Source organism: Lepidochelys kempii, chromosome 17, assembly GCF_965140265.1.
Source record: "Lepidochelys kempii isolate rLepKem1 chromosome 17, rLepKem1.hap2, whole genome shotgun sequence".
Classification (NCBI taxonomy): Eukaryota; Metazoa; Chordata; order Testudines; family Cheloniidae; genus Lepidochelys; species Lepidochelys kempii.
This window is the reverse complement of record NC_133272.1, coordinates 4,289,059-4,316,758: the sequence shown is the minus strand read 5'-3', so window position 1 is coordinate 4,316,758 and position 27,700 is coordinate 4,289,059. Positions and strand designations below refer to the sequence as shown.

At 48.1% G+C, this 27,700-nt stretch overlaps 1 protein-coding gene across 1 annotated transcript in view; it reads right to left on the bottom strand.

The window, feature by feature from the left end:
- Positions 1 to 27,700, bottom strand: part of NXN (nucleoredoxin) — a 101,587-nt gene that overhangs the window by 7,477 nt on the left and 66,410 nt on the right. The window contains exons 2-7 of the mRNA XM_073315592.1: positions 26,154 to 26,271; positions 23,972 to 24,105; positions 23,417 to 23,517; positions 22,484 to 22,590; positions 7,744 to 7,923; positions 3,714 to 3,838 (exon numbers count right to left, since the gene is read on the bottom strand). Coding sequence (XP_073171693.1) covers positions 3,714 to 3,838; positions 7,744 to 7,923; positions 22,484 to 22,590; positions 23,417 to 23,517; positions 23,972 to 24,105; positions 26,154 to 26,271 — 765 coding nt within the window. The remainder of the gene's footprint in view (positions 1 to 3,713; positions 3,839 to 7,743; positions 7,924 to 22,483; positions 22,591 to 23,416; positions 23,518 to 23,971; positions 24,106 to 26,153; positions 26,272 to 27,700) is intronic.

Sequence of the window (27,700 nt, the reverse complement as noted above, 5' to 3'; positions counted from 1 at the left end):
ACTGACTCCTTCCACTGGGCTTCTAGGGTCTCTACAAACACCAGCCACCCAGTGCAGCTAGGGAAACACTGTCTCCACTGGACACAGGAGGAAACAGACATGGAGTGTGAAAGGTCACACAGCAAGGCAACGGCAGAGCCAGGAGCAAAACCTGTGGCTCAAATGCTGCTCTCAGCCACCCTCGTGCCAGCCAGTGAAATTGCTGGGGTTGTGCTGGAGCAACTGACCCAAACTGAGGCCTAGGCATTCCCAGCACTCAGCCCTATGCTTGCTGCTGTTTCACTGACCACATGCACCTACGCTTGCAGAGAAGCTCCCAAAGGCAGGATTTATCCCACTCCTCTTGTTCACCCACTGAATGCCAGATCACTTCCACCTGGCCTGCAACGTGCTCTGCACGTCACATCACTCTGAATCTGGCTCAGTGATCCCCACAGGAGCTGCATCCTCTCACACCCAGACTGGAGTCAACCCCTGGTGCCTGTGTCAGAAGCAAAAGCCCCTTTCCTACAGTGGCCCCAGGAAGTGGTGGACTGGAGGCAGAAGATTTTGAAGAGTTTGGGAAGAATCTTCTTCTCACTCAGAAACTATTCGTTCCTCCGCCCCTGGCACTCTTGGAGTTTCCTTTCTCCTCTGCACAGACAGAGCAGGGCACTCCATGAAACCAAGCCCGTATCTGCAGTACAGACTGTTCTAAAAAGGCTAGCCTGGCTCAGAGGGGAGCTGATTGGGGCCAGTCAGTGCTGGCCCTGCAGCAATTGCTTTGGTCAGCTGCCAGCTCACCAGGGAATAAGATTTAACTATTGATTCCAACCTCCCCTCGGTGCTGCTGGGGTGCAGCAATAAAATAGGGCCCTAAAAGAGCACCTCTGCACGCTGCACTATGCCAGGGGATTGTTGAATGGGGTCAGACATACCTGGCAGCCAGCAAGGACTGAAAGAAAATGCTGGTTTGCATTTGTTCATCTCTTTGCCTGCCCTGCCAAGTTTCCTGTCTGTGCAATAAATACAGAGGGACTTAGTATTAGAAACAGCAACCAGCAAACCTCCAAGAGTTCGGAGCCTCCAAGAGTTCCATCCAGCAGCCAAAAATGCAGCTGCATGTCCCGTGCGCAGACTCTCCTAGGAGTTGTGGGGCGTCCTGCCTCTGCTGCTGTATTTCGGCACTTCCACTTCTAGACGTGCCCACAAAGGTGCAAGGAAGTGAAATACAAGTGGGATCAGGGAAAGGAGCCTGGTTCTCCCCCGCCTTCCCGGGCTCCTGTCAGTCTCCGGGGAAGGTTCAGGTCAGTTCTTTTTAGATCTACACCAGCTGACCAGTTTCTAACATTCAAGAGGTGACCCGGAGACTTCCAATGCATTCTCCTTCAGTGCCAGCCCTGATAGAGGACTACGCAGAGCCCAGGAGTCACCCAGCTCAGAGCCCGACAGAAAGCTGGAGACACACTAATCTCCTGGAGTCCCCAGTTGCCTACGTTCATTTTCAGGACCATGAGAGAACATCCGAGGCAGCCTGCTCAGTCCATGGAGCAGGGCCAGGAAGAGGGAGGGTCTTTGCTTTGCATTCCCCTGCAGAAACCTCTCTGGCCAGCTGAGGAAGGAATCACATTTGACCAACTCAGCCAGAGGACTGATGGTCACCTGCCATGCAGAGCTGTGGAGAGGGTGTAAAGGGAAACCTAGTGTAGCCCTGGAGTCTCCAAGATGTGATCTACAGACCTCTTGCACCCAGCACCGGGGGAAGCACAATGCACTGACAACACAACACTGAGCAGAAACCAAGAGAATACACCCTCCCCGCTGCCAGCGAGGCTGTTGCAGCATGTGATGGAGCACATAGCAGGCTGCCAGTACACATGGTACTCAGCCAGCCAGAGGTACCATCTGCAAAGCCTCTGAACAGCAGGGGCACCTCTGGACACAACACCCGCCTGTCCTTGCGGCTCCAGGCGCGCTGCAGAGCCAGGGAGGCAGCGCTTCCCTCCAGGACACCAGGAGCACGCTCACTGCCCCTTCTCTAGACAGACAGAAGCTGGACCGCAGAGACACATCCATCACGGGGCTGTCGGCTCCACTTGGGAGCTCTCGATAAATCTTGCGCAGGAATGCCTCCAATTAGAGGCCACTAGAGCACACTTCGTTACAGGGCCACGTTCAACAGAAATGGGCCAGTTTGGCTCCATGCTCCAAAGGGATGTGCTGAGCAATGCATTTCACACACACCCCCGGCCTGCCCTATGCCTGATTAGCCCGCCATGTAAGTTTTCTGAGTGGCTGCGGGGGGTGCAAACAGACAGCACAATTAAAAAGTGCCTCTCAGCTTCCTCTCCCAGTTAAAGCACCATCTCCCTGGGCATCTCCTCTCAGGGCACTGAGTCCCCAGAGCAGCGCAGTCTGGGTGGGGAGATGCAGGGCTATGGACAACGTGACATCACTCTCAGATTCAAACACTCCCTCCCCATCAGGGGAAGCCTGTAAATGTTACGTCTTTAGTCCAGTCATTGAGATGCGGGCTCTGAATTCCCTCAGTACCAGCGGTGTGGTCTCTACTCCTCACAGTGGGTGGCAACCTCTACTCCCCCTGCTCCCTTCCACACCCCACAGACAGAGGGAGAGTGCACGCTGATTGCATCCAGTCCTCATCCAGCAAGGGCAAAGGCAGTAGTGACCCATATAAATGAGAAATGGAGAGCTCCTGTCAGCTCCCAGCTAGCCACGCTGCTGAAAAGCACAGTAAGACTGTTCCCCTCTGCCTATTTGCTAGAGCTCTGTCCTGTCTATCGATGTCTCCAGGGAAGGGTCTCTTTCTCTCTGCTTGGGAGATTACTGCACAGTCTCATGCGGCTTGAAAGTCAAGAATGGACAAGTCACACCAGAGTCTTGCATTGAGTGTCTCCAATCAGTTAAACACCACCAGAGAATCTAGAAAACCCTTGATTCTGTCCTCAAAATTCTGCCCTAGCCCCCGGGCTGTCATCGGAATACAAGTAACCTGTTCATGCAGTCAGCCCCAAGCCATGTTATGTTACCACAGGCCTCATTTGATAGTCAAGAAGAAAACTGGCACAAGAGGAGTTTCAAAGCCAACAACCCCTGCTGTTGCGGCGATCCTGCCAACCCCACTTCCCCATTTGTCTTAAGGGCAAAGCATTTAAAGAATGCTAGGAGTGGCACGCTCCCTTTGGCTACTTGGAAATGTCTGGGGTTTGTTTGAGTTTTATCGAATAGAGGCCTGAAGCTGGGAAGTTTGTGTTCCCAAAACACTATTTTGATTGGTTTATTAAAAACCAGAGTCTAGTGGTTAGAGCCGGGGTGCTGGGAGCCAGGATTCCTGGGTTCTGTACCAGGCTCTCTCTGTGATCTTTCACAGGTCACAGCATTTCTGTGCCCCAGTTTACTCATCTGTACAATGGGGACAGGTACTACATTTGTGTATTCATTCATGTCTGTACAGTGCCAGGAGATCCTTGGGGGCAGGTGCTCCAGGGTGGGTGGGAGGTCAGCTCACTCTTCACAAGACGTGCAGGAAGCCCCCAAATTACTTTCCAAAGAGAAGCAGATGCTTGTGTAGCTGATAAAAAGCCTGGTCCTGCAGGCCTGCCCCACACAGAACTCCTGGCCTCCCAGGAATTGCAGGTCTAAGAGCTGAAGAATTGGGCCCTTAATTTAAAAAGCAGAAGAAATAAAGCCAAGGAAGTTCCTCTCCCTCTTACCTCTCCTGCCACAAAGAACAGCAGCGGCGCCTCCTCGTCTTTGGCTTTGTACTTGGCAATGATTTTTTCTGCTATCGGCTGAATCAGTTGTTTAGCTGCCTCCGACTCCCCGTCATCCTCCGAATCTGCAGGGCACGGGCAGCGGGAGAGAGAAAGGCAACACAAGAGGGAGGTTACAATCAAATGGATCCAAAGACACCATGTTACAGGAGGCTTTATTCCACAGAGAAAACAGGAGCCAGAACGCATGGCAGCAACTTCAAAGCCAGCGTGGCCTTGTAGCAATCAGGGAGCAGCTGAAACGTACTTTCATATGAGCCTGGGAAATAAATCCTAACGGCGGAGCAGCTCCTGCTCCTAAAACATTGCAGCATTTGCTCCCCTGAAGCGCAGGGCCAAACACACACCGAGAAGCTGGTCAGCCAGTTGAAGACCAGAGAGCACGCTGATCTGACGCTGCCTGTCCCCCCCTACACCCATCTCTCCACCTTGGGATGACTGCTCAGGCACTTGCAAGTCTCTACAGCAGCAGCCCTATGGAATGAGCTGTGATTTTGGCAGAGGTACAGTGGAAAAGGATGAGAACATCAATCCAACACCAGCCACAAATGAAGTGCTAATGCTTGGTTGGAAGGAAGAGAGACAACGCGTCCTTGCGCAGCAACTAGACAAAAAGATCTCAATGCGGGGCAGCTTTCAGTATCAAAACATAGGAAAAAACAGCCCCACCATAAACGCCCCCGGACATGCCTCTTGGTAACGGTGCCACCGCCGAGCTCTCAGCGGAGCAGACTACCCTGCTGCCAGCACAAGACCGACCCTCCAGCTGCTTTGAAACAGGCAGGAGGTGATGCTGAGAGAACTCCCACCCCACCGCAGCAGGGAGCTCTGTCTGCCCTTGAACAGAGACATGGCCCACCAGACACAGCTTCTCTGCTCCCACCCCCCATTCCCTGGCTTGTTTAAACAGCAAACAGCTTCTAGAGCTATTATCTGCAGTCTCTCTATGTGAGAGAGAGCAATGGGGGTGGACTGTGATTGATTTTCTACACAAACTCTACTGGCTAAATGCCAACTCAGCTCTCTGTGCTGCGGCTGACCTACTCCATAAACTTGTCAGTTATTCATAACTGATGCTCCATTGAACCAAATGCTGCAGCCTAGAACCCCTCCCCAAAGACCTAGAGATCCCAGCCCTTTCTCCAGAGCCTGAAGCTGCTCAGAGGCTCCCATTATTTAGGGGGTATCACCCTCCTCCAGAGTTGAAGCACTGAGCTATAGGACCATAAAACAAAGTGCAGTCACTGCTATCCAGATGCCCGCAAATGAGGGCGTCTCAGTTTCAAAACACTGGTGAATCTAACTGACTTGGGGACATACAGAAAGAGGGCGTCTAGTGACTGGAGCCAGGCGCTGAGGGAACAATGACTCCAGGGTTCTTTTCCTAACGATGCCACTGACTTGCTCTGTGTCCTCGGTCAAATCTCTTCGCTGTTCTTTGCTCCATTTATCCGTCTGTAAAATGTAGAGTTAATTTCCTGCTTTTCAGGACGGCTGTGACACTTAATGAGTGTTCAGAGTGTCTGGAGAGGCTTGGTTAGAGAGTGTTAGCAGAGTATTCATTAAACAGAGCACAAACTGCTCCTAAAATGCTGGGTATGTGAAAGGACATAGGAAGTCTCTGTAAATGCCACCTCTTCCCTGGAACTGCTGGAGCAACAACTGCATTGTGCGTGGCAACCTCAGCCCACCCAGCCAGCACACAGCTGCGGTCCAAGTGACATCCATACAGGTAGTGTAGATATATTGTGTGGATGTGGCCCACAGAACACAGAAAGCTGCATATGTGGCCCACAATGGTAAAAAAGTTGAAATCCACTGGTCTAGGCAATACCTGGAGACGAAGAAGATTCAGTTCTATTAGAAAGACAAAGAGGAGTCCGGTCGCACCTTAAAAACTAACAGATTTATTTGGGCATAAGCTTTCGTGTGTAAAAAAACACTTCTTCAGTCAAATTAGAAAATTCAGTGGGTTGGATTTAGGATCTCTGTCTGCTCTGAAGCCGGCTAACCAGCTTCAATTTCCACCTGGCACTCTTGCATCCTGTAAGGATAATCAGGGGGTTCAATAGTGATTATGTGCAGTGCCACACAGAGCCGCCTGCCCCACTGTAGGTTTGTGGCATGACATTGCAATAGCACGGTGGGGTTAGTCTGTCCCATGGTGGGTGGGGGAAATCACATCTAGGAGCATCCCCTAACACTTCACGCCGAGCTCCCGATCTCCATCAGGGAGTCTCCTCCCCACAGATTGTTTGCAGACAGATGTTAGAAAAACTTTACTCAGAGCAAGATAAAAACAACTTTTCCCAGGTGTGTTTCTGTGCACTGACAGCCTCACTCACACAGAGCCCATCAAGCTTTTCCTCCCAGCGAGGGGGCAGGAAAAAGAGCAGGGGGCAGAGGGGTTTTCACTCTGCGTTCATATCCCATGCTGGGTTCCACTGAATAAATAATCAGGGTCAAAAGCAAGGCTGAAAAGGAAAAAAAATGAAGATACAAAACCCATATTATGAATGCTATGGAAAAGTGTGCTGTCCATGACAAAGGGCATGGGAAGAGGCAGGGAACTCCCTCTAATTCCTCCTTGTCCCTGGATACAGCCATCCCACAGCATAACTACAACACTACACTTCAATTAGGGATGAGAGAGAAAATATCATAATGCCACTATACAGATCCATGGCGCACCCACACCTTGAATACTGTGGGCAGTTCTGGTCGCCCCATCTCCAAAAAGATTTAGTGGAACTGGACAAGTTTCAGAAAAGGGCAACAAAGATCATCAAGGGTATGGAGTGGCTTCCGCACAAGGAAGGACTAAAAAGATTATGGCTGTTCAGCTGAGAAAAGGGGGGACATGATAGAGGTCTATAAAAATACGAATGGTATAGTGAAAAAAGTGAATAGAAGTGTTATTTACCCTTTTACACAATACAAAAGCCAGGGGTCACCTGATGAAATTAATAGGCAGCAGGTTTAATACAAACAAGAGGAAATATTTTTTCACACAGTGCACAATTAACTTGTGGAACTCATTGCCATGGGATGTTGTGATGGCCACAAGTATAATTGGGTGCACAAATTACTCAATAAGGCAGGATAGGTCCAACAATGGCTATTAGCCAAAATGGTCAGGGATGCAACCCCATGCTTGGGGCGACCCTAAACCTGAGTGCCAGTAGCTGGAAGGGGAAGACAGAGCGGATCTCTCCAAAAATGTCCTGTTCCTTACATTCGCCCTGGAGCTCTGGTACCGGCTGCTGTTAGAGATGGGATACTGAGCTAGATGGACCATTGGTCTGACCCAGTGTGGCCATTCTTATTTCTACCCCAGAGGAGGAGAGAATTGGTCGCTTTTGCTATGATCAGTGACTCCACCCCACCCTGATTGTTCCAGCGGGTTTGTGGTCTGAATGCTTTGAGCGGAGGTAGATCAAACCAAAATGCATCGGTCATTACCCATGGGAGTTGTTTTGGGATACTGTGACCCAAGAGCACCCTCTACATGCTTCGTCATGCAGGTAATAAAGTTAAGATACAAATAATACCCTGGGGGCTGGAGTTTGTTTGTACAAAATACATCACAGCACACCCCATCTCACATGTACAGCTCTCTCTCTCACACACTCACAAACACGAAAAGGAGTACTTGTGGCACCTCAGAGACTGACGAATTTATTTGAGCATAAGCTTTTGTGAGCTATAGCTCACTTCATCAGATGCATACTGTGGAAAAGTATGGGTGTGTGTGTGTGTGTTATAATTATATATCTAGTACCAATGGGAGGTGTGTGTTATAATTATATATCTAGTACCTCGCTAGCTCCATTGCCAAGGAGAACATCAATGGGTTGGTGAACAGCATCCCAGTGATATCTCCTCCAAAGAGACACCCCCCGCAACTGATGAAACCCAAATAAGTAGTGAAGGAATTAAAAAAAAGAAAGAAATCAACAGTGCTCCATACCTACGAAAAGAACGAGGCACGGGCCCTCATTCAGCTGGACGGCGTTGGAGTCAGTCAGCTCCAGCACAGGCTTGGGATGCCAGGGAAACTCTCGGCATTCAGTGTCATTCAGCACTTCCACCCGCCCCTGCCGAGTGATCACATCTCCCTTGGCGTCCAGGACGATGAGCGTGGGGATACCTGCAGCAGAGGAAGAACAAAGGGATGGCTCAGGCACAGCAATAACCAAATGGGGAGGAGGGAAGGGGGCTGGGGAGCTATGAGACAAGAGTTTGTATTAATGTCTGTCTTTCTGGTGGTTAAACAAACAATATCTCATGTTTCTACAGCACCTTTTGCTCTCAAAGTGAGGGAGTGCAGGCTAGAGCCTGGGGGTCAGGACTCCTGGGTTCTATTTCTGACCTTGCGAGGGGAGTGTAGTCTAGCGCTCAAAGCAGGAAAGCTAGGAGGCAGGGTTCTGTCCTCAGCTCTGCCACTGATTCACCGCATGAATTTGGGCACATGTCATTACAGCTTTGGTGGATCTGGTCACTGCTCAGCAAGACAGATAAAAATCCCACACAGGGATCTTTCCTGCCAGGCTTCTTTACACTTTGTAAAGTGCTTTCAGATCCTTGGGTGAACGGTGCTACATACGTTATGTACAGGAACCGTTGAGCTGCCACTCAAATACAACCACCTCTGGGGTGGATTATGGCAGCTAAGGGCCTGATCCACAGCCCAAAGAAATCCACAGGAGTCTTTCCATTGACTTCAATGGGTTATGATCATGCTGTCAAGAATCAGGGGGTATCCATGTTAGTCTGTATCCACAAAAACAACAAGGAGTCCGGTGGCACCTTAAAAACTAACAGATTTATTTGAGCATAAGCTTTCGTGGGTAAAACCCCTACTTCTTCAGATGCAGGGAGTGAAAATTACAGATGCAGACACGAATATACTGACACATGAAGAGAAGGGAGTTACCTCACAACAGGATCATGCTGTGCACAGCAGCCCTACACAGTATCTATGGAGGAAGGTGGGTGCAATTGTTTCCATTATAAAGCCTTACAATTCAGTGGCCATTAACGGCTATCAAACTAGGCTCTGGGATAAGTGGCATTGCAAGGCCTCAGAAAGTCACAGTCCTTAAGATGGTTGAAGATAATCTGTTCAGTTGTGGTAACAGACTACGGCTGCGTTCCAAACTAACACACACGCGACTGGGTTTAGATGCTCTTGCGTTCTTGCAATTTCAGCCTTTGCCCCAGTAATGTACGCTGCTGACGTTTACAATGTGACAAAAGGCCTGATGTCTGAGAAGCAGCTGCATAGCAGGAAATATATGAGCTTAATAAGGATTTTTACTATGGATCCCCACTGAGCAGGGAGAGAACGCACTTCCTGCCCCCTGCAGTGAAGCAGAGCAGTCCTGCAAGGACTTCAGCTCATAAAGCCTGAGCGCACTGTTTGTACTTATTAATGCCATGTCAGACGCTTTCTTAGCTTGGGCCCTCTATCACTGGCCTTGCCTCTGGGGAGCTGGAACGCAGCAGAGGGAACAGCGATGTGCACGCTAAAGCTTCGCTAACAAGGACATGCAGTAGCAGAGGAGACCCACCAGCAGAGGCCAGAATTAAAGAGAACCAGGGACAAAAGCACCGTGCCAAACATGGCAGCAGCACAGGTGGGGCACGAAGGTACATGACAAGGCTTTTAAAGGGGAAACTATTTATTTAGAGCCATCCCCTGACTCTTCTTCCTAACTCTTTTTTCCTCCACATCAGGCCATTGTCTCCCCGCTGCCACTCTCCCAGCTCCAGTGGGGCAGAGTGAACAGGCAAAGGGCAACAGTCAGTCTGAGGCCACCACCTGCTTCCCAGCTGTTACAGAGCAAGGCTTCCTTCATGTAGGGCCAGCATAACGCTCTCCCACAATTCCCCACCCCAACATGGCACATCTAGGTAGCTCCTGGAATCGAAGGGGCAGTTCACAGGCGCGAGAAGCCAGAGCTTTTCACTATTTCATGGATTACAAATACATTTCACAGGCAATCATTTCACATTTTATTATTCCACAGCTGACCACGAGGCCATTCGAAATACTCTCCTGATGGGCTTGCACATTAAATTCCAGCTGCGCATGGTTCCCTCCAACAGTTGCTTGTTGTGCAGACTTAAACCCTGCATAGCAGCATTCGTGGTTATTTGCCCCACATAGCACCAAAGGCCCCACACTGCCCACACAGAAGGAAAAGATAGCCTCTGCCCCAAAGAGCTCACAGTCTAGGAGAGGAATGGTGGATTCAACAAGCAGACAAGGGAGCACACAGCAACTGAGAGAGGACTGGGTCCTATAAGCAGTGGTTCTAGGCACCAGCTGCCTACCTTTGGTAATCAATAGCTAAAAAGGTTAAAAGAACATCTCCCTCCCCTCCCCCAAATCTTCTTTTCCTGCATTACTGCCACACACTGAAGGAATCTGTTAAAACCAATGTAACTTGCATCACTTATGCTGCTGGCTCTGCTCAGGCCGTGGCACTAGGCTGCTCTGCATAGTCTGCATCGTGTCGGTTTATAGTCACTTTTGCTTTTAGGTCCTTGGAGCAGAGGGAGCTGAAAGTTCATCCTGGAGGCATCACTTGTATGGAGACTGATTTCACTGTTGGGGACTCTGGTTCTGGAGGTAGTGAAAGTGCCTATCACTTGCTAAGGACCAGTCTCACCAGGCGCTGAATGCCCTCAACTCCCACTGAAGCTAATGGCGATGGCAGGTGCTCAGCACTTTGCAGGATTGAGTCCCAGTGCTGCAAGCATGGGGGAGTGAGATGATATCCTTTCCAACATGTGGCCGCAGCCCCTTTCTGAGCCTGATGGGAAAGTGTTTTATTGGGGGAAGGGGCGGAACCACAGGTCTCATGAAGAGGCTGACAGAATGATGGTAAGAATTCCCAGAGTGAAGGCTGAGAACTGTCACTGTGTTACAGAAACAGGCTGTGCAACTCTCTGCTTTCCCTGCTCTCAGGCATTGTTTTGGCAGACTGTGATTTACGAGCTGGGTGTGACTGCAGTGAAAGGAAACACAGATTCCCCCTTGGGTGGGAAGAGTTCCTTCTTGGCCACAGCCACAAACACTATCAGGAGAGTGTTATTATCAATCTTGCAGGGGCCCAGCTTCCCTTCCCACGGCTCTGTCCTGAGTAATTTACGCAGCGCTGGGCTCATTTCACAGCCCTTTTTAGTTCCACACCCAAACTGGGTGAAACTTTCACAATGAAACCTGAAACTCACCTCACTGGGTCTCTACGTTCCATGCAGCCTGATCAACCTCACTGAAATGTAAGGAGGCGTAATGCAGTCCTGAAATGCTCCCTGCTGCTTTCCAGCCTTCTCCGATGTAAGGCTGAGACTAGTCTCTTGACACTTGATGACCTTGGCCCAAGATCAAAATTATACTTTCCTCCTCACTCCCCCCCCCCCCCCCCCCAGTGTCAGTTTCCAAAGTCTCAAAGACCAAACTCAAGCTGAACAGGTGGTATTTTGCTGAAGCAGTAGTATCCCAAGCTAAGAGAAGTATAGTCATTGGCAGTATGCTTTGCTCTTTGAAAGTCACCTCAGGATGAAAAAGGCATCAGCTTGCAACAGAATAGCATGGCTGCAAAAACAGGAGGGAAGGGAGATCCCCTAACACACTGGTGCTGGCCTGCAAATCTCTGTGGCAGGAAACCTGGGACCCAGTCCTGCTCTTCACTGAAATCAATGGCAAAATGCCTTATTGAACTCCAACAGTGCAGAAGCAGAACTTTGATTGGCTGTTCCTCCTCCTACAGGATTGATATCACGTTACTCCTTTGAGCAATTCTTACCTTGGGGAGTGGGGAGAATACACACACTTCCCTACATCAGGGAAAGTGGGAGGGTCCGATAAATGTATATAGCCACACAACCCAGCCAGATTCATCCTTGATCACAGACATTTCCTGGAAGCCAACAGAGCTGCATCAAGAATGTCCCAACGTTCTGGAACCAATATGGGATCCTGCTAATCATGACGGTAGTTTGGGGGATGAGGGAGGGAAGGTTCTGGTGCCAAGGTAAAGGTGTATGATTGTCTACACAACTGTATACTTGGGAAAGGCCAGTCTTACAGGGAAAGGCTGGTGGGAAGTCTATTAAAGCAAGCACTTGGAAAATAAAGTAAAAAAACCTCCTGACAATTGTTAACAGATTTTTTTTCTCCCAAGGATTAGTGCACTTAAGTTGCTGTGGATGCAGCTTTATAGATATTTTAATTCATCCTGCCTGGCTGAAGCAGATGTGTTAAAGAACAGTCTTCCTGGAGGTTACGAGCACATATTTCATTCCTACAAAAGTCCTATAAAAATAAAGGCAAGTTCTGCTTCTAGTCCCCACGGCAAAGAGCGCTGTGCCCCCTGCTGTGCTGAACTGCTCACTCAAGTCCAACTGGGCTTTGCCCTTCTACAAAGTCTAGGCAAATGTTTTATTCAGTGGGGCATTTTAAAGTGTCTGCATACACCTGGTATATCGACTCCGAGTGTTTATCGGCACAAGGCTATGTTTTGGTATAGGACTGGAATCCCTATCTGCGAGTGATATTTGCAAACAGGCTCATTGTCAGAAATTCAAACAGAGGTTGGATTTAGACCAGTTTCAGCCCTGGTGGAAGCCGGTGCAACTTCAGGACATTCAATGGACTTCTGTCTTTTTACAAAGGGCTGGATTTAGTTCAGTCTTAATGATCCAGGACAAATTATCAAAAAATGCATCTTAATTGAAAAAACAGAAGGCTGGCTGGCTGGGAGGATTGGCAGTACAATACAGAGCCTTTGACCTCCAAGGGCCAAATTCACCCCAGTGTAAAACAAAGTGAAGTAAAAGGAGTCATACTAGAGATTTGGTGCAAATCGCCAATTCAAATCCAGCCCAGAGTGGTAGTGACTGGAAGTTGTTACTACCTGACTGTTGTTCAGTGATCTGAGTTCCAAGGTCTCACTCCAGCACTTCATAAGATTCACCCTCCCAACTAGCCCCCAAATACTAACAGAGACGCCCCAGAGACTGAAGAGCCCAGGCCATTATGGAGAAGCTTGTTTCACTCAGCACTGCCCGTGTTGCACCTGATCTGTCTGAGAACTTCAGTCTTCAGGTCTGTGAATTCAGCACATTTCAACACCAACAGCTTAAAAAAAAACCCCAAAACCTGATCACAACCACCAATCTTTAACTACAACTATTCATTTCTGCTAGCAGGGAAGCGCCCTGTTAAACATAACAGCCCTGAGTTCCTCAAATGCCTTTAAATAGAAAACAGGCACGTTCCTCAGTTACTTGCTACCTTGACTAAGTTACTGGCTAAACTATATCTTTCAGGGGTATGAAAACTCCACACCCCAGAGAGACATAGTTAAGCCAATCTAACCACACGGTGGAGACAGTGCTAGGTTGACAAAGAATTCTTCTGTCAATCTAGCCACTGCCTCTTGGGGGGGTAGATTTAACTACAGCAAAAAACCCTCTCATCACTGTCCTGAGTGTCTACACTGAAGCCTACAGCACTGCAGCTATGCTGCTGTACCACTTAAAGCATAGACATAAGCCTGGTCAACACTACGAAGTCAGGTTGATGTAAGCTGCCTTGTGTCTACCTAGATGTGCACGTGTCTACACTTAAATTTGTCTCCCACCACTGTAAGCGCCCCATTACGCCGACATAGTAACACCACTTCCCCCAGTGGCATTGAGCCCTGGTAGATGTACTGAGGTCAATGCAGCGGGAGTGTAGACAGTGCATTACTTATGTCAACCTTAACAGTCCTCCAGCAGCTGTCCCACCATGCCCAACACTGACTGCTGTGCACAGAGTTGTGAACTCCATGGCTCAGGGACCACAGAGACCAGAACCATGATCGTCCAGCTTGGCGAGCACATCCAGCAGCTCTCCATTGTTGTATGAAACTGCTCGGCTGACCCTGCTGGCTATACGCCCCGGCTTGGAGCAGAGCGGAGATACTGGATCTCCTGGGCCAGAGGGGAGAAGAGGCTGAGCAAGCACAGCTATGGCCCAGCTGTAGAAATGTGGACATCTCCTAGAACATTGCATGGGGCATGCAGGAGAAGGGTACGACAGGCATCAGCAGCAGTACCGCGTAAAAGCCAAGGAACTGCATCAGGCATATCTGAAGGCCTGGGTAGTGAATAGTCAATCTGGTGCTGAGCTGCAGACCTGCCTTTTACAAAGAGCTTATTCCATATTTGGCGGAGACCCCCCTTCCCCCCGCCCCGCCCTGCAGACCACCATGGATACCTCTGAGGAACCCGATTCACAGGCCTCTTTCTGTTGATGCACTCTGGCAAAATGGTCTGGTGCCAGAAGAGGGACACGTGCTGACTGTTGCTCCACTGCAGTTCAAGAACCCCACTGCTGCAAAGCCTTCCGCTCTGTCCTGCACACCCCAGAGAGGCACCGTCCTGCGTAGCAGAAGTTGGTCACCGTCCCTGCACCCTTGTGTGACAACAGCTCCCACCGCGGATTTTCCAACCCCAAGATGATTTCCCACTGACCGGTAGCAATCTGGCATTGCACGTTGTCACAGCGTAATCACCACTTGCTTCTCCTCTGTCAGCGCAGTTCTCATTCTGGTGTCCCTGTGTTGGAGGGCTAGGAAGAGCTCAGCACACAGATCCAGGAACGTTGCTTTGTGCATTCCCAAAGTTCTGCAGCCACTGCTCATCATACCAAGTCTGCATTAGGATGTGATCCCACCACATCATAACGTTTCTCAGGCCCAAAAGCTGCATTCCACCACCTGCAGCTGCTCCAGGAATGCCACCAACACCTTTGAATTGGTTCTTGCCATGTCCCCAGCAATCTGTCCGCCAAGAAGTCATCATGCTCCCTGCTGATTCAGTTCCTCTTATGGCGCTGCAAATACCGGAGGATCGTGTGTGCTATTCTTGCAATGCTTATGACAATAGGGAAGAGCAGGGCAGGCTCCATGCTTCTGTTAAAGATGACAGACAGCGAGGAAGGCTGTGCGGGTTCATGGGATTTTTTAATAAGGCACAAAAATTCTGGGATATAGAGGATATTATGGGATGGAGATAGTTGCCCCCTGGGAAGTTGACCCTTTGCGCCTAGTCACCCATGTACAACTGGTTTCTGCTCCACCATGATTTTCCAAGACTTCCCAAAAGAGAGTGTGCTGGCTGGAGGCAGGCTGCACACTGGGACACCTACCCATAGTGCACTGCACTGTGCATTGACGCAAGCGCTCCTGGTGAGCATGTGCAGTGCTGATGCAAGGAGCCAAGTATGTACGCACACAAGCGATGTACTAACCATGGCAGCTTTAGATCGACGTAACTTGTGTTGGTAAAACTTTGTAGTGTAGACATGGCCATAGCCGTCATTTGGCCTAACCTCCCCCAGTCCCAGAAGAGCCCTGAGTTTTGGCTCCACATTTGAATGTTAATGCTCGGATCCTTGAAGCAACAGGACCTGTAGCGTTCACTGCCTTGATTTTTATGGCTGCCCAATGAACCAGATGACTGTTCAGTCTGCGTAAGTTTCAGTGGTACCAAGGCTACCGGAGCTGGGATAAATCAGCCTAGGTCCATTGACTGCAGTAGAACTATGGCAATCTACATCAGCTGAGGATGTGACCCACAGTCTTGGTACCACTGAAACTTACACAGACCAGACAGGTTCCACGAACGACTCCTTGTAGTTGGCTTGCAGATCAAGGCAGGTATCTTTTTGCATGAGGAAGCCCAAGGCATGGCTGAAGTGGCCAGAACATCCCATTCAAACACACGAGGGACCCCTACAGTTCGAGCTCCATTTGCTGGGTTGGAAAGCAGCTAATAAGCTTCCAAGAAGCTGAAGAAAATGCTGCTGCAGATTGTGCCCTGCTGCTCCATTTCCCTGGACAGCCGGGAGAGCTGAGCGGACAGCCGGGGGAAGAGATTATTGTTCAAATGAGAGTGCAAGGTTTGAGCAATGGAGCCATTCAGGAATGAGAAGAGGCCAGCTACCAAAACAACAGGAACCACCAGCAGCTGGGACTCAATGAAAAGAGGGTGGGGGGAGGTCTCTCCACTTGGGAAGCCTGAGGAAGGAACAGCCACTGTACAAACCTGTCTAGTGACAGAGGAGGAGGAGACCTGCAGGCTCAGTGATCTCTCTGAGCAACGCATGGCTGCTTCAGGTGCCCATCTCGACCTGTCTAAGACAGAGTGGACGGGAGCTGAAACGTTAGGTTCTGGAAATTCAAAAGGCTTCACAAATAACCCAACACTGGCACTCTCATCTGGAAAAATGTTTCTTCTTTGTCTCCCAAGAGAGAGAAACAGGGAAGGACAGAGACAATTTAATATCAGGGCTGCTAAGAGTCAAGGAGCCAGCATTTTGGTGTCTGGTTCTCACCACTCTTGCATTGATCTATTCGCTATTGAGTGTCTTGCTCCTCCCACACCCAGCAACCTCCTGTAAATTAGAATTGGCAAATTCAGACGAGTCAAACGCTCCCAGCCGGGTCTCGTGCATTTCAGCCCAGGAGTCTTGTTCCAAAGACTTCCCAGAACCATTTTCAGAGTAGCGGAAAGCAAGTGAAGTTACTGCCGCACTCCTGGACCTGCATGCACACATATGGAAAACTGCAGGCTACTCACACATCTTTGCATTCTAAGCATTTCACTATGAAATCCATGGACATTTGTCTGTTCAACATTTGCCTGCAAACCCCAGCGAGCAATTACATTCCCCTCATTCCAGCCCTAGACAGCGCAGCTTTAAATTCCTTTATACATACTAAGGCTGTACACCCTAGGTTAGCAGGAAGAACAGCACATTAACCTAGCTTGGTGGATGAGTTACAAATCCCAAGGTTATGCCAAGAAAATTATTTGAATCACAGAAGGGTTTATTCATCACCTGATGGCATTTGAGATAGCTGCAGAGGGTCAGGTCAGAAAGCGAGCGAGGAACTGGGAAACTCACTTTGAGCCTTAAGCTGTCAGAAGGAGAATACCCTGACCAGTGACGTCAACAGACACAGAGGATGTGACACATCTCACAGGACTGGGACCTTTATCTCCTTAGAATTCCAATCCCACCCCAACTTGCTCTGCACTTTGATCTCCTCCTCCAGATCCATGTGACACTGCTGAGAGACTCCCAGGCGCATGTCCTGTGTTAAGACACTTACTGGATTCAATTCCCAGCTCTGCCACAGACATTTCTGTGTGACCTTGGGCAAGTTACTTAATCTCCTCTCTGAGATTCCCTTTATACAAAGGTAAAGATCTCACATTAGCTCTGCTGACCAGGGAAATCTAAGGGCCTGATTTTGACTGTTGGCCTCATTTTAATGGCATAATTCTGCATCTGCAGACAATGTGTGTGCACTGCTCATAGCATTTAGACCTCCACTTGATTTCCAGGCATGATCAGATAGCAAGATATCCAAGTGCTATGAACCGAATTACCTGCAAGTGTAAGACTACACCCAGAAAATCAGGGCCTAATTTAAAGAATAAATTGTTTCAGTGTTACTGTTTTCAGGTAAACACACAAGGGGATTTCTGGATTTTCAATCTGACAGTGTCCCTTTAACAAGTCTAAAATACACAGTGATTCAGTTTGACAAGACCAGAGCCCAAATATAGCTAGTCATAGTAATTGTTGGGTGAAAAAGAAATGTAGGTCACACCCATTCATCCAGACCACTGTGACAGCTTTGGTATATTCCTGCTGCCGAGCCCTGTCCCTTTGCTACTTTCATTAGCAATCAGGAATTCATCCCTAAGAAATATCCCGTATGTGACTATTCATTGTGGGTAAGAGCTGAGACTATTCAATCCAGACATCTGCTCCTGGGTCCAGATTCAAAATCATACTGAGAGACAGGTAACGACGTAAACAATAACAAGGTACCATATTTTCAATACTTACAAGTCAAACATTTTATTGTGATCTCTGGATACCGAACGGCTCTTAGCTAGATCTGTAACATCGTCTGAGGAGTTGACAAAGGAGCAAGCTGGAACAAAAGGTTTCTGAGACAGACAATTTTGACTGAAAAAAGATGGTGATGAGAAAACAACCCAGAATGAAAGATGGGAGAGTGATTTGGACAAAGAAATTGATCGGGATGAGTTAGTCTCTATGTGGGAAAGGAAAGGGGATCGACATCTTCAGTTTGGGTAGCTCATAAAGAATATGTGTAAAAGTAACTGTACAGATGGTATTTGATGCCTGTTAAGATTCTTCATATTTTTGCCACTAGGGAGGTGCTGTATTGGATGGGTTGCGGGGAGAGGGGAACACACTTGCACTTGTGATGGTTGTTTCCAGGAATTAGTCAGTTTTGGGAGGAAACTATTAAACAGATTCATTTTATCCAGCTTCCCCTCGACATCCCCTGACCGGTTCATGTAATGCTCCAGTGAGGGAGCTACATTGTAAGCAGAATGACAAATTAATTTATTTGTTATTGTTAGCAGCAAGACCTCGTATTGCTCATTATTGGAAAACAGACTTCTCCTCCAATGGAATTGTGGCATAGTCAAATATGGACTGTCCGTGTAATAGAAACGCTTTCACACAAGGTGTGTACACAAGAGAAGCACCAAAAAAAGGGAACCTTCGTCACCCTTTTTAGTGTGCTCAGAGAAGGAGAGCTTCCCAGCCTGAATCCTTACCCAGGTTCTTTGACTATTAACCTGATCCTGAATCAGTAACAAGTCATGTGCGATTTAATATGTTCACATTTTATTGTAACTTCATAAATAAAACTTAATAAAGTTTTCCCAAAAACACACTGACTGCAGGCTCCAGGTATTCCTCAGCCAGCAACAACTGGCCCCTGGGAGCTAAAACCCCCCCCAGAAAGCCGCACTTCTGGTTAAGACTGAAGAGACCCTCTATGAAGGATGGCAGAAGAGGGAGAGAATTAAAGCAAACTCATCAAGGACAGTCCATCTCCAGCAGTGTCCTGTCTCTGTGTGGAGGCCCTTCAGTCTGCAAAGGGCAGTAATCTCCCTCCCACAGGACTGACCCACTGCATGGCTGCTCAACTCGGACAATTCACAAGAACTTTTATTTCCTCTCTCCCGCTTGGAGTGGTGCTTTTATTGCCCTGCTTAAAACACAGCATATTTTCACCTGGTTCTCAGGTCTTCCCCAGTTCTTAACTGACAGCTTCCCCTAGCTAGTGTGTCACAAAGCTCACAGAGCAACTGTGGGGGAGGGGACACGGAGGAAAAGAGAATTTAACACCTTGCCCAGCACAACTTGACACCATCACAATCCTATGGCAGTCATATCCTATCTGCAGAGATACAGGCCTGTGGTATCCAGGTCAGCGTCTTCGGCATATAAACTCAAAAGCAAACTTATTTCACACCTGCTAACCCCTGTGTTATACATCCCTCACACACATACCATCAGATCCTCTTTTAGTTCCCAGAACAACTTTTTGTCAATTCCTTTGGCTGTGATAAAGCCAGACTTTATTAACAGGTTTCAGAGTGGCAGCCGTGTTAGTCTGTGTCCACAAAAAGAAAAGGAGGACTTGTGGCACCTTAGAGACTAACCAATTTATTTGAGCATAAGCTTTTGTGAGCTACAGCTCACTTTATCGGATGCATTCCTTTGAAGGTACAATCATGAAATCAGGGGCGATGGTGATAAGTGTCTTATAAAAGTTTAGATTAAGAATAGGACAGATTGGACTCATCAATTAGATTTTACCCACTAGAAAAGGGTTTTTTCCCACGTGACTAACATTTTACAAAAACTCAGTGACAGAATTTTCTGTTACCACATCTGATAATATTCTTATTCTAAGATGACTGGCAAGAGAATCTGGGGTTTTTTTTAACATCTATTAGTTATGGATTTGTGATTATCAGAAGCAAAGTTCTGTGTCCCATAGATAAACTAAGCGAAGCATTTACAGCAGTGCTTGTTTTGTTTTGTTTTTTGTTTTGAAAGGAAAAAAGAAGTTAGACCTGCTATCCCATCTGTTGCGACTAGCAGGGTTTTTGCTTTCCTGAGTCCAGAAAGGGACACGTTTCCCTACAATAACTTTAAAATTGTTCCTGCCCAACTCGGCAGGAAGAGAGAGATTTTTGTGTTCGCTTCTTGCGAAAGGCTCTCAGATACCAGGGTGATGGGCAACCTGGTAAACCTAGATAGATGGACAGACAGATTTTTAAGGAAAGCAGCATCTCCCATAATCACTGCCAATCCAAAGGAGATTTGAGGGGATCAGTGGGGATTTCTAACAATCCAAAACCTCTCTCTAAATAAAAATTAGTAAGAGAAAATCCCCATTTGTTCATAAAATTCATCGCTGCTTCTCGTTCCGTAGGAAGAGTGAACTGAAGGAGGCAATTTACATGAAGCTTGGGAATGGTGCACACAATGGGGAATTATTTCTGAACAGCCACAATGCAAAAAATGAATAAATCTCAAGATAAATAGTGCTGGATGCCCAAGCAAGTTAGTATAGGTGGGAATGGTTCACCCACCTGACTCCACACTAGGAGAAAGGCATTCAGGGAAACCCAAATAAAAGCCCAATAACTCAGTATTTGTATTTACATTTTTTCCTGGCTTCCTCAATGCCAAAGGGAGCCAGTTATGGCAGCAAAATAACAAGAGATCTGGTCATCTCGCTGCATTCCTCCACTCAGGAACTGAATGAGTTTGAGAAGACAAGATCTTGTATTATTTCAGCTCTGCGAATGGGCTCCTGAGGCCATCAAAGGCTTGTGAAACAAACACAAACACTACGCTGTGCAGATGCCTGGTACCTGCTATCAGACATACTTGCAATCCCTCAAAAAGGGCCATACCAGGCTTCCCTTCTTCTGGGATGAAGAGGGACAAGGCAGGGCTGCTAAGGGTTATACTGATAGGTTTCTCGCTGGCCCCTACAGAGTTCTAAAACAGAGGTATGACTAACTAACAAGAATCAGAGAGAGCAAACACAGAGCTCCTCAGCACTACCGGGAGCAATGCAGCATTGTCAGAGTTTTATGTGAAACAGAGGGAATGTCAAGGGGGCGTTCAAAGAGTAAAATGGAAACACAGCAGCAAATATAGCTAGGGATATCAGTGATGAACAACATGACTTTTAAACTATACCAGAGGTCTGGAAAACAAGACCAACCCAGAAAAGTCAATGATAAGGCAGCAGAGGAATAAACTGTTGGTAGCTGTAGCAGTAGTTCCTTCACATCCACATTTGACAAAGAAGATTTTAACACCACATCCCTCCAGGATGTGCTTGTGTTTACTAATGAGGATAAGCTGGAGGAGAGACTGAGGTAACAGAGCGGGAGGCAATCATTTGGCCAGGACACTGGGAGAGGTGGGTTACACCTGCAAAGGCCAAGGATGAAACAGTTAAACCATTCAACTATTATCTCGATCCTGGGGAAGTAACAAAGGACAAAAAAAAATCCAGGGATGGTATAGTCCCAAAGTGTCTGCAAAGGATAACTTAACTTCTACAGGCAAGATTCTGCCTCGGTATGTATGCAAAGCTCAAAAGAGGGACATTTGGGGCAGTTTATAATGTATGGTTTGGAAACGTGAAAGCCAGCATAGATTTGGGAAAGGCAGGCCAGACCAGACAGAACTGATTATTTTGTTAAACAGAATAACTGTTGGTGCAGATGCAAAGAGCCAATTATTTACTCTCTCCTGATTTTCAGAAAGCTTTGGATAGCGTTGACGTGACAGTCAGGGTTAGGTAAATTACATTTACACCCACTTTATGGCCCATGGATGCTGCCACAGTGGTGTAAAGGGGACTTAGCGTAACAGAGTCAGGCCTTGAGAGACCCTGTGTAAGGGCAGGCCCGTAGCTGCACCTTGGACCACCCTCGGCAACTCCATTCCCTTCTTGGTGTTTGCATCTCTCAGACACTTGCAAGCTGTCATCAAACAACTTCTCCTGAACCATCACTTACCCAAATTATCCTTAGTTCTTTTCATCTCCCATCATAAATCAATCCCTTCAGTCCCCTACTCACAGGGAGGAAACATGCATAAATACTGAAAACTTCCCTGCTAGCTAATAGCCCCATTTATCCTTCCCTGTACTACACCCTCTAGGCAAGACATCAATGCTGTCCTTTGTTTACTACAGGGTCAGTGCATTACATCAGTTACATTTAGAGCTCCTGTGAGTGCACAAAGTCTTTGGAACACCTTGAAAAATACACACACAATCCCTCTCTCCCTCCTGCTCTTAGCAGCCAAGGCCTGTGTAATTCTGAAACTGACACCCGGAAGAGTAGACGCAAAGCCATGGTTTACATCAAACATGCAAATCTTATGTCACTACCGCAAATCAGATGCCATCTTCCTCAGTCTCTACAGAGAACAATGGCCTGAGTTCCCATCACATAGAAGAGTAAGAAAACAACACGGAAACCTTAAAGAAAAGCAAAACAAATAAATAAATCAATTAGGGATAAAACATAAGACCGGAAGGCTCCAAATTTCCAGGAGGAATTATTAGGTTACTTTTGAAGTTCCATTTTGGCTAACAGGATGGCAGGTTACAGTAGGAACATTAGTCTGCAGAGAAGAGAGCTCTGCCGAAGGCCCTTTGCTTTGCTGTTTTCTTGTTTTATTTAAAAAGAGGAGACATTTAAGAAAAAAATGAAATGAGAGGAGTGGGCAGGAGTGATTTTCATGCCAGGCTTGAGGTGTTTCCTACCTTGTATGCCGTAGAGCCGGTTGAGGCGTGATCTTCTGGCTTCATCAGCATATGGCACAGCTAGCCAGGGCATCTCGCTGAAATACTGCTTGAAAGAGTCCTCTGACCTATGCAATGGAAATGGAGGTCAAATAAATGCACCCTCATTACCGTCCTTCTGCGGCCCTTTTTCCTGTATAACCCTTTGCCCATACGTGTCCCAGCAGACGCCTGACACTTCCCCAGAGCCCACCTGTACGCGGGGCAGGCCAAGTTGCACCCACCCAGGGGGAGACTGCATTGATTTTAAAGATGGCGCCTCTCCCAAAGAAGGAGCTTGCAGCGAGTTTCAATTTTAAGAGATTTAAAATCTCCTCAATTCTGACAGCTGCTGCTCAAGGGTCCCGCAGACCTCGGGCTTGTATCCAGGGCACGCAGGAACCTCAAAGCAAAATGTCAAGCAAGACCACCTCAAGGATTGTGGGCTTGATCTTGACTTCACCTCTGCCCTGGCTAATCCATCTTTCCCCTGGCTCCTTCAATCTCTCCCCTAAGCCAGCAGGGTGAAGGTATCTCATGCTACCAGGTTGGGGTGTAGGGTCCTTATTATCTGGAAGAGCCCTGTCCAGCCCTGCCTCCCTCCCACCCCACATTTAGAGCCCGGTCTCCTGTGTATCCAACAGCACTCCAAGGGACAAACCCGATTGGTTTCTCTCCTTAAAGCAGGTGTCGTATCCATTAATACTTGGAGTTTCTTCCACCTCGCGGGTACATATCAAACAGCTGAATGTACCACAAAACCGTACTGATCGTGATCTGCTTCTAGTAACTCCCAACTCTCTCCTTGCTTCGGGGCATGAGTTTCTCCAGTCTGGCCTGCACACTTGCCTCGTCCCTCCAGCCTCTGCACCACGGCACAGCACACAACTCTCCAAAGCAAACAGCAGACATTACCTGTCTGCGCTAACGAAGACGATCTCAAATTTCTGCCCCGTCTCCTTGATTTTCCGGTAGGACTCCACCAAGACCCTCGTGAGGCTTCGGCAGGGCGGGCACTAGAAAAACACAGAGGAGCACATAGTACCTGGACACCAGGGACACTGCTCTCATTGAAGTCAATGGGCCTGATTCACTCCACAGCTTCCCGCAGCAGGGGAACAGGGAGCTCCATGAGGCCCCCACGATCCCTGCTTTCCCAGGGGGCCAAGAGGCAGTCTCGCAGTCTGCCAAGTGGCTGGGCCTGCTGGATAGAGGGCACTGACTCAGCAAGTCACCAGTGCAACCTCCGCCAGTTACCTGGAAGGGGAAGGTGGAAGAACCTGTCTGCTCAGGGTGAATTTCACCTCGGGCACAGCTGCCCCTGCAAAAGTGACTCTGGCAGCCCAGCCAGCAGAGGGCACGGTTATCTAGCATGAGGAGCTGCAGTCAGGGTTGAGCCTTCCCACAGAGCTGCCACTCACCTCCAACCCCTTCCATTTACTCCGCGATGGAGAGGTGCCAGCTACTCACCCAGTGCGCAGAGAAATAGACCCCCACGTGAGAGCCCTCCAGGGCGGTGCTGTCCAGCGACGGGCCATTGTTTCTGAGCAGAGGCCCTGCAACAACTTCACTGAAGGGTTTTGGTCCCCAGGGGAACTCGAGCCCTAGGGGAGTTTGGGATGGGCAAGGGGAGAAGGCAGAGAGAAGAAGAGTGAGAGCCACATCTAGCATTTACACTTGAAATGGCTTTACTGAGGCCCTCCCCCTTCTCCAAAGGCATCTAGCTGGGCAACCATGCAACAGACAGGAGCCGGGAGTCCTCTTAATCCATCTGCACCGATGTCTTTCCATGGAGACATCCTCTGCCACCCAGATACTGGGCCACAACCCCGTGGGGAGATTGGCACAAAACGTTAACCAACACATTTATTCTGAAGGGAAAACCACCCTATGAAACACCCACTGAGGGACGCAGAGGTGAGCCGCCTACAAAGGACCATATTCTCTGCCCCCAAACCTGGCAATCAGGCTTTCCATGCGGGGGACCCCAGAGTTACCCCCTCTCAGGGTTCAGCCACTACTGCAGTCTCAGGGATGAAGTTGTCTATGCAGCCCCGGGTTTGTCCCCCTCCTCCCCACAATGGAGTGCTCAGCCAGCAGACCTATGCAGCTGCAAATCTACTTGCTGCCCTCGCACCTCCATCCCCAACCGCCCTACGCAGGACACCCCAGAGGAGCCATGCTTTGTATCAAGCAGAGGGTCCACATTTCCTACGTAGGCTCTCAGTATCCTCTTCCCCGCTCTCCCCTCCCGCAAACACCACAACTGCACCACTTTCTACTCTGGATAGGACCCTCGGTGCCCACAGAGGGGCAGGATCTGACCCTTAGGGATCCCTGTGCCTTCTAAGCCGCAAAGTGCGTTTGCGTGCATTCACCCCGTCTCTAGATGTCAGAATGCTCTCTGGGAACAATGCAAATAGTACTGCTTTGGGTGGCCAGGTCATTGCTGTGGTCTGCGGTTCATTCTTCCCTTTAAAATGAGTTTGGCAGAGCTCTGCAGGCTCAGGATCTCTCTGCTCATGGCTGGGGTGCAGGCCATGTACTCTGACTATTCATCTTTTAGAGAACAGGTCAATCTGCCCATCCCGCTCCTCACAGCCATTCTGCTTCCTGAACAGCTAGCATTTTAAAACAATTGAGAAGCAGCTGGTATAGCCTCGGTTACTGCAGCTCAACTCCCACCTCGGTCTCTCTCTTTTAGGAACAGCAGCAGGCTTCCTTAAAGCTGTCACCATTTTCATTTCCCCCACACAGGGCTGCTTTGTCCATAGCTTTATGGCAGGATAATGGACACACAGGTTTCCTTACCCATCTAAAAAAAGCGTCCATATATTCTGACTATTCCTGCTGCCAATTCCCAGAATAAGCAGCCCATAAATTCAGCCAGAGCTAAAGAAACATTACCAGATGGTTTCAACCACAAATTATACTTAGCCTCTCATGCTGCACGGCTCCCGCCCCCTGTGTTACACCTAGGGGCTTGTTTTCAGTATCTGTCATTCCCGCACCAGGGAAATGACAACCGCATGGAATGCAGAGGCACATATGCTGAAAGGTCAAAGGTGTCCAGGCAGATGCCCCACTTTCATTTTGTGTAGGGACTACAAATATGTGCAGCAATATTTGTTTGTTTTTATCACTTGCCGATTCAGAGAACGCAAGGTCTGGTATAAACACGCCGCATGGTATGATTTAGAAAAGAAAACTGTAGCTTCTTTTCGGCACCATCTGTAAGTAACAAGGGAACTGTTCTGTCTCAAACTGTATGGGGTTACTAATATACGCACCACTCACTACATGAGAACAGCACAGATTTTAAGTGATGAAAAATGTGGGTCCTCAGTTTGTCTGCCTGTCCCCCCCAGTGAAATGCGTACCGCAGTGTTTCATTTCATCTAACTTTTCCCTCATTTGCACTTCAGACAGAAAACCTAGAAGGGATGCCTTTGTTCGTTAAAAAATGAAACCCTAACTCTAATGGGAACAATGTAGGGAATTTCATGCTGAAAATAATCCAGTGCTTTGATGAGGCAAGTCTGATGATCTTCATTTGTTTCCATTTTTTGCTTCCAGGCACACTTTGGAAAGGGAGCTAAAAGAGAAGCGAACTGTTAGCCGTCGTATGGGTGTGCAGTGCTCCAGGTCTCACCTTCTGGGTCATCCCGGATCACCAACAAGCCGTTTCTGCACACAACCTTCCCCGTGGAAGCGTCTATAAATATCAGCGACGGAATGTTGGAGACTCTGTATTTGTTCCATAGTTTTAGCTGTAAAAGAGAGGGGGAAGGAGAAGAAGAGGTAAACTCTAAGTAGCTTGACCATTAATACTTTTGAGCAGCAGCATCTTACAGGCCAGTCATCAAAAAGATGCAGAAGATGACAGAGCGGCAGTTTGTAGCAGAGCATCCAAAGGTCTCACACAGGAGCCCAGCTACTGCTAGCCTGGTGACCTCAAAAGAAAATGACATCGTGTCGACCGGAGCTAAGTCTGCATTCTACTCCCAGCTCTGCCACGCACTTGCTATGTGACCCTTGACACAGGAGTTAATCTCCCAGTGCCTCTGTTTCCCCCCGTGTGGAGTACTTTGAGATCTCTGGCTGGAAGGCACTGTAACTGTGATATGCCACCACCCTATGAGGCAATCCTGTTTCAGCTGCTTCCTTCCCTCCCAACTCACCATTCATTACACTAATCTCCAGTCCATGCCCAAGACATGTTCACACTGAAAACATGGCTGATATACAGAAACTTGGAGAGATGATTCTGCCTAGGCCCTGCTGCATTTTGGCCATCTTGATTCGCAGCCTAGAACTCCCCACACAACTTCATCCAATGCCAATAACTGAAACACACCTGGTCACACACTTCTCGTCTGGCATCATATTTCTGCACATAGAATTTATTCTGCATCTGAAATGTGAATTGTAAAAAACCACCAGCACTAGAAGGAACTATAGAAAGAGGAAAATAGCTGCTGGCAAGGCATAACCTGCAGGTGTACACGGGAAGCCTTCTGTAACCACTCCAATGCATCTTCAACTGTAACTAAAAGCCAGGAAAGGCTGTGGTCAGAGGAGCTGATCTCAGAGCTTCGAGTACCTAAAACATTCCAATCTGAGCAGTTCACTTACATTTTTCCAAGGCACTTCAACCTAAGCAGCCCAGTGATGTATTATCAACCTCTTAAATGCAATCAGATCACAACACAGAACCAGAGAGGACAGAGGAGAGGGGAGGGAAGGAAATGAATCATTAGTTTCCCACATCATCAAATAATGTGCTGCAAACTCTCCCTGGCGCCATAGATATTTATGACATTCATTTGGGCCAGTGGAGAACAAAAAACCGCAATGGAAGAACAGCAGAATGGAGCCTCAATGTTAATAAAACTCACAATTACACTACTTCTGATACTTTATGCTGAGTTATTTTGCAATGCAAAATAATGGATCCAGAATAAACCTTAAAGCACATGCTTCTATATTCTGATCCATCTTATTATTTTATTTATATCAGAGTAATACTCAAGTCTCAGTTGAAATTTGGCCCCCATCATGTAAAGCATTGTATGATGGAGACGGTGAAGACTCTGTATTGTGCTAAAAGACAATCCCAGCCCTGAAGAGTTTACAATCTAGTGGACAAGACAGATGAAGGGTGTAGGAAAAGGATGCAACCTCGAGCCAGAGTGAACT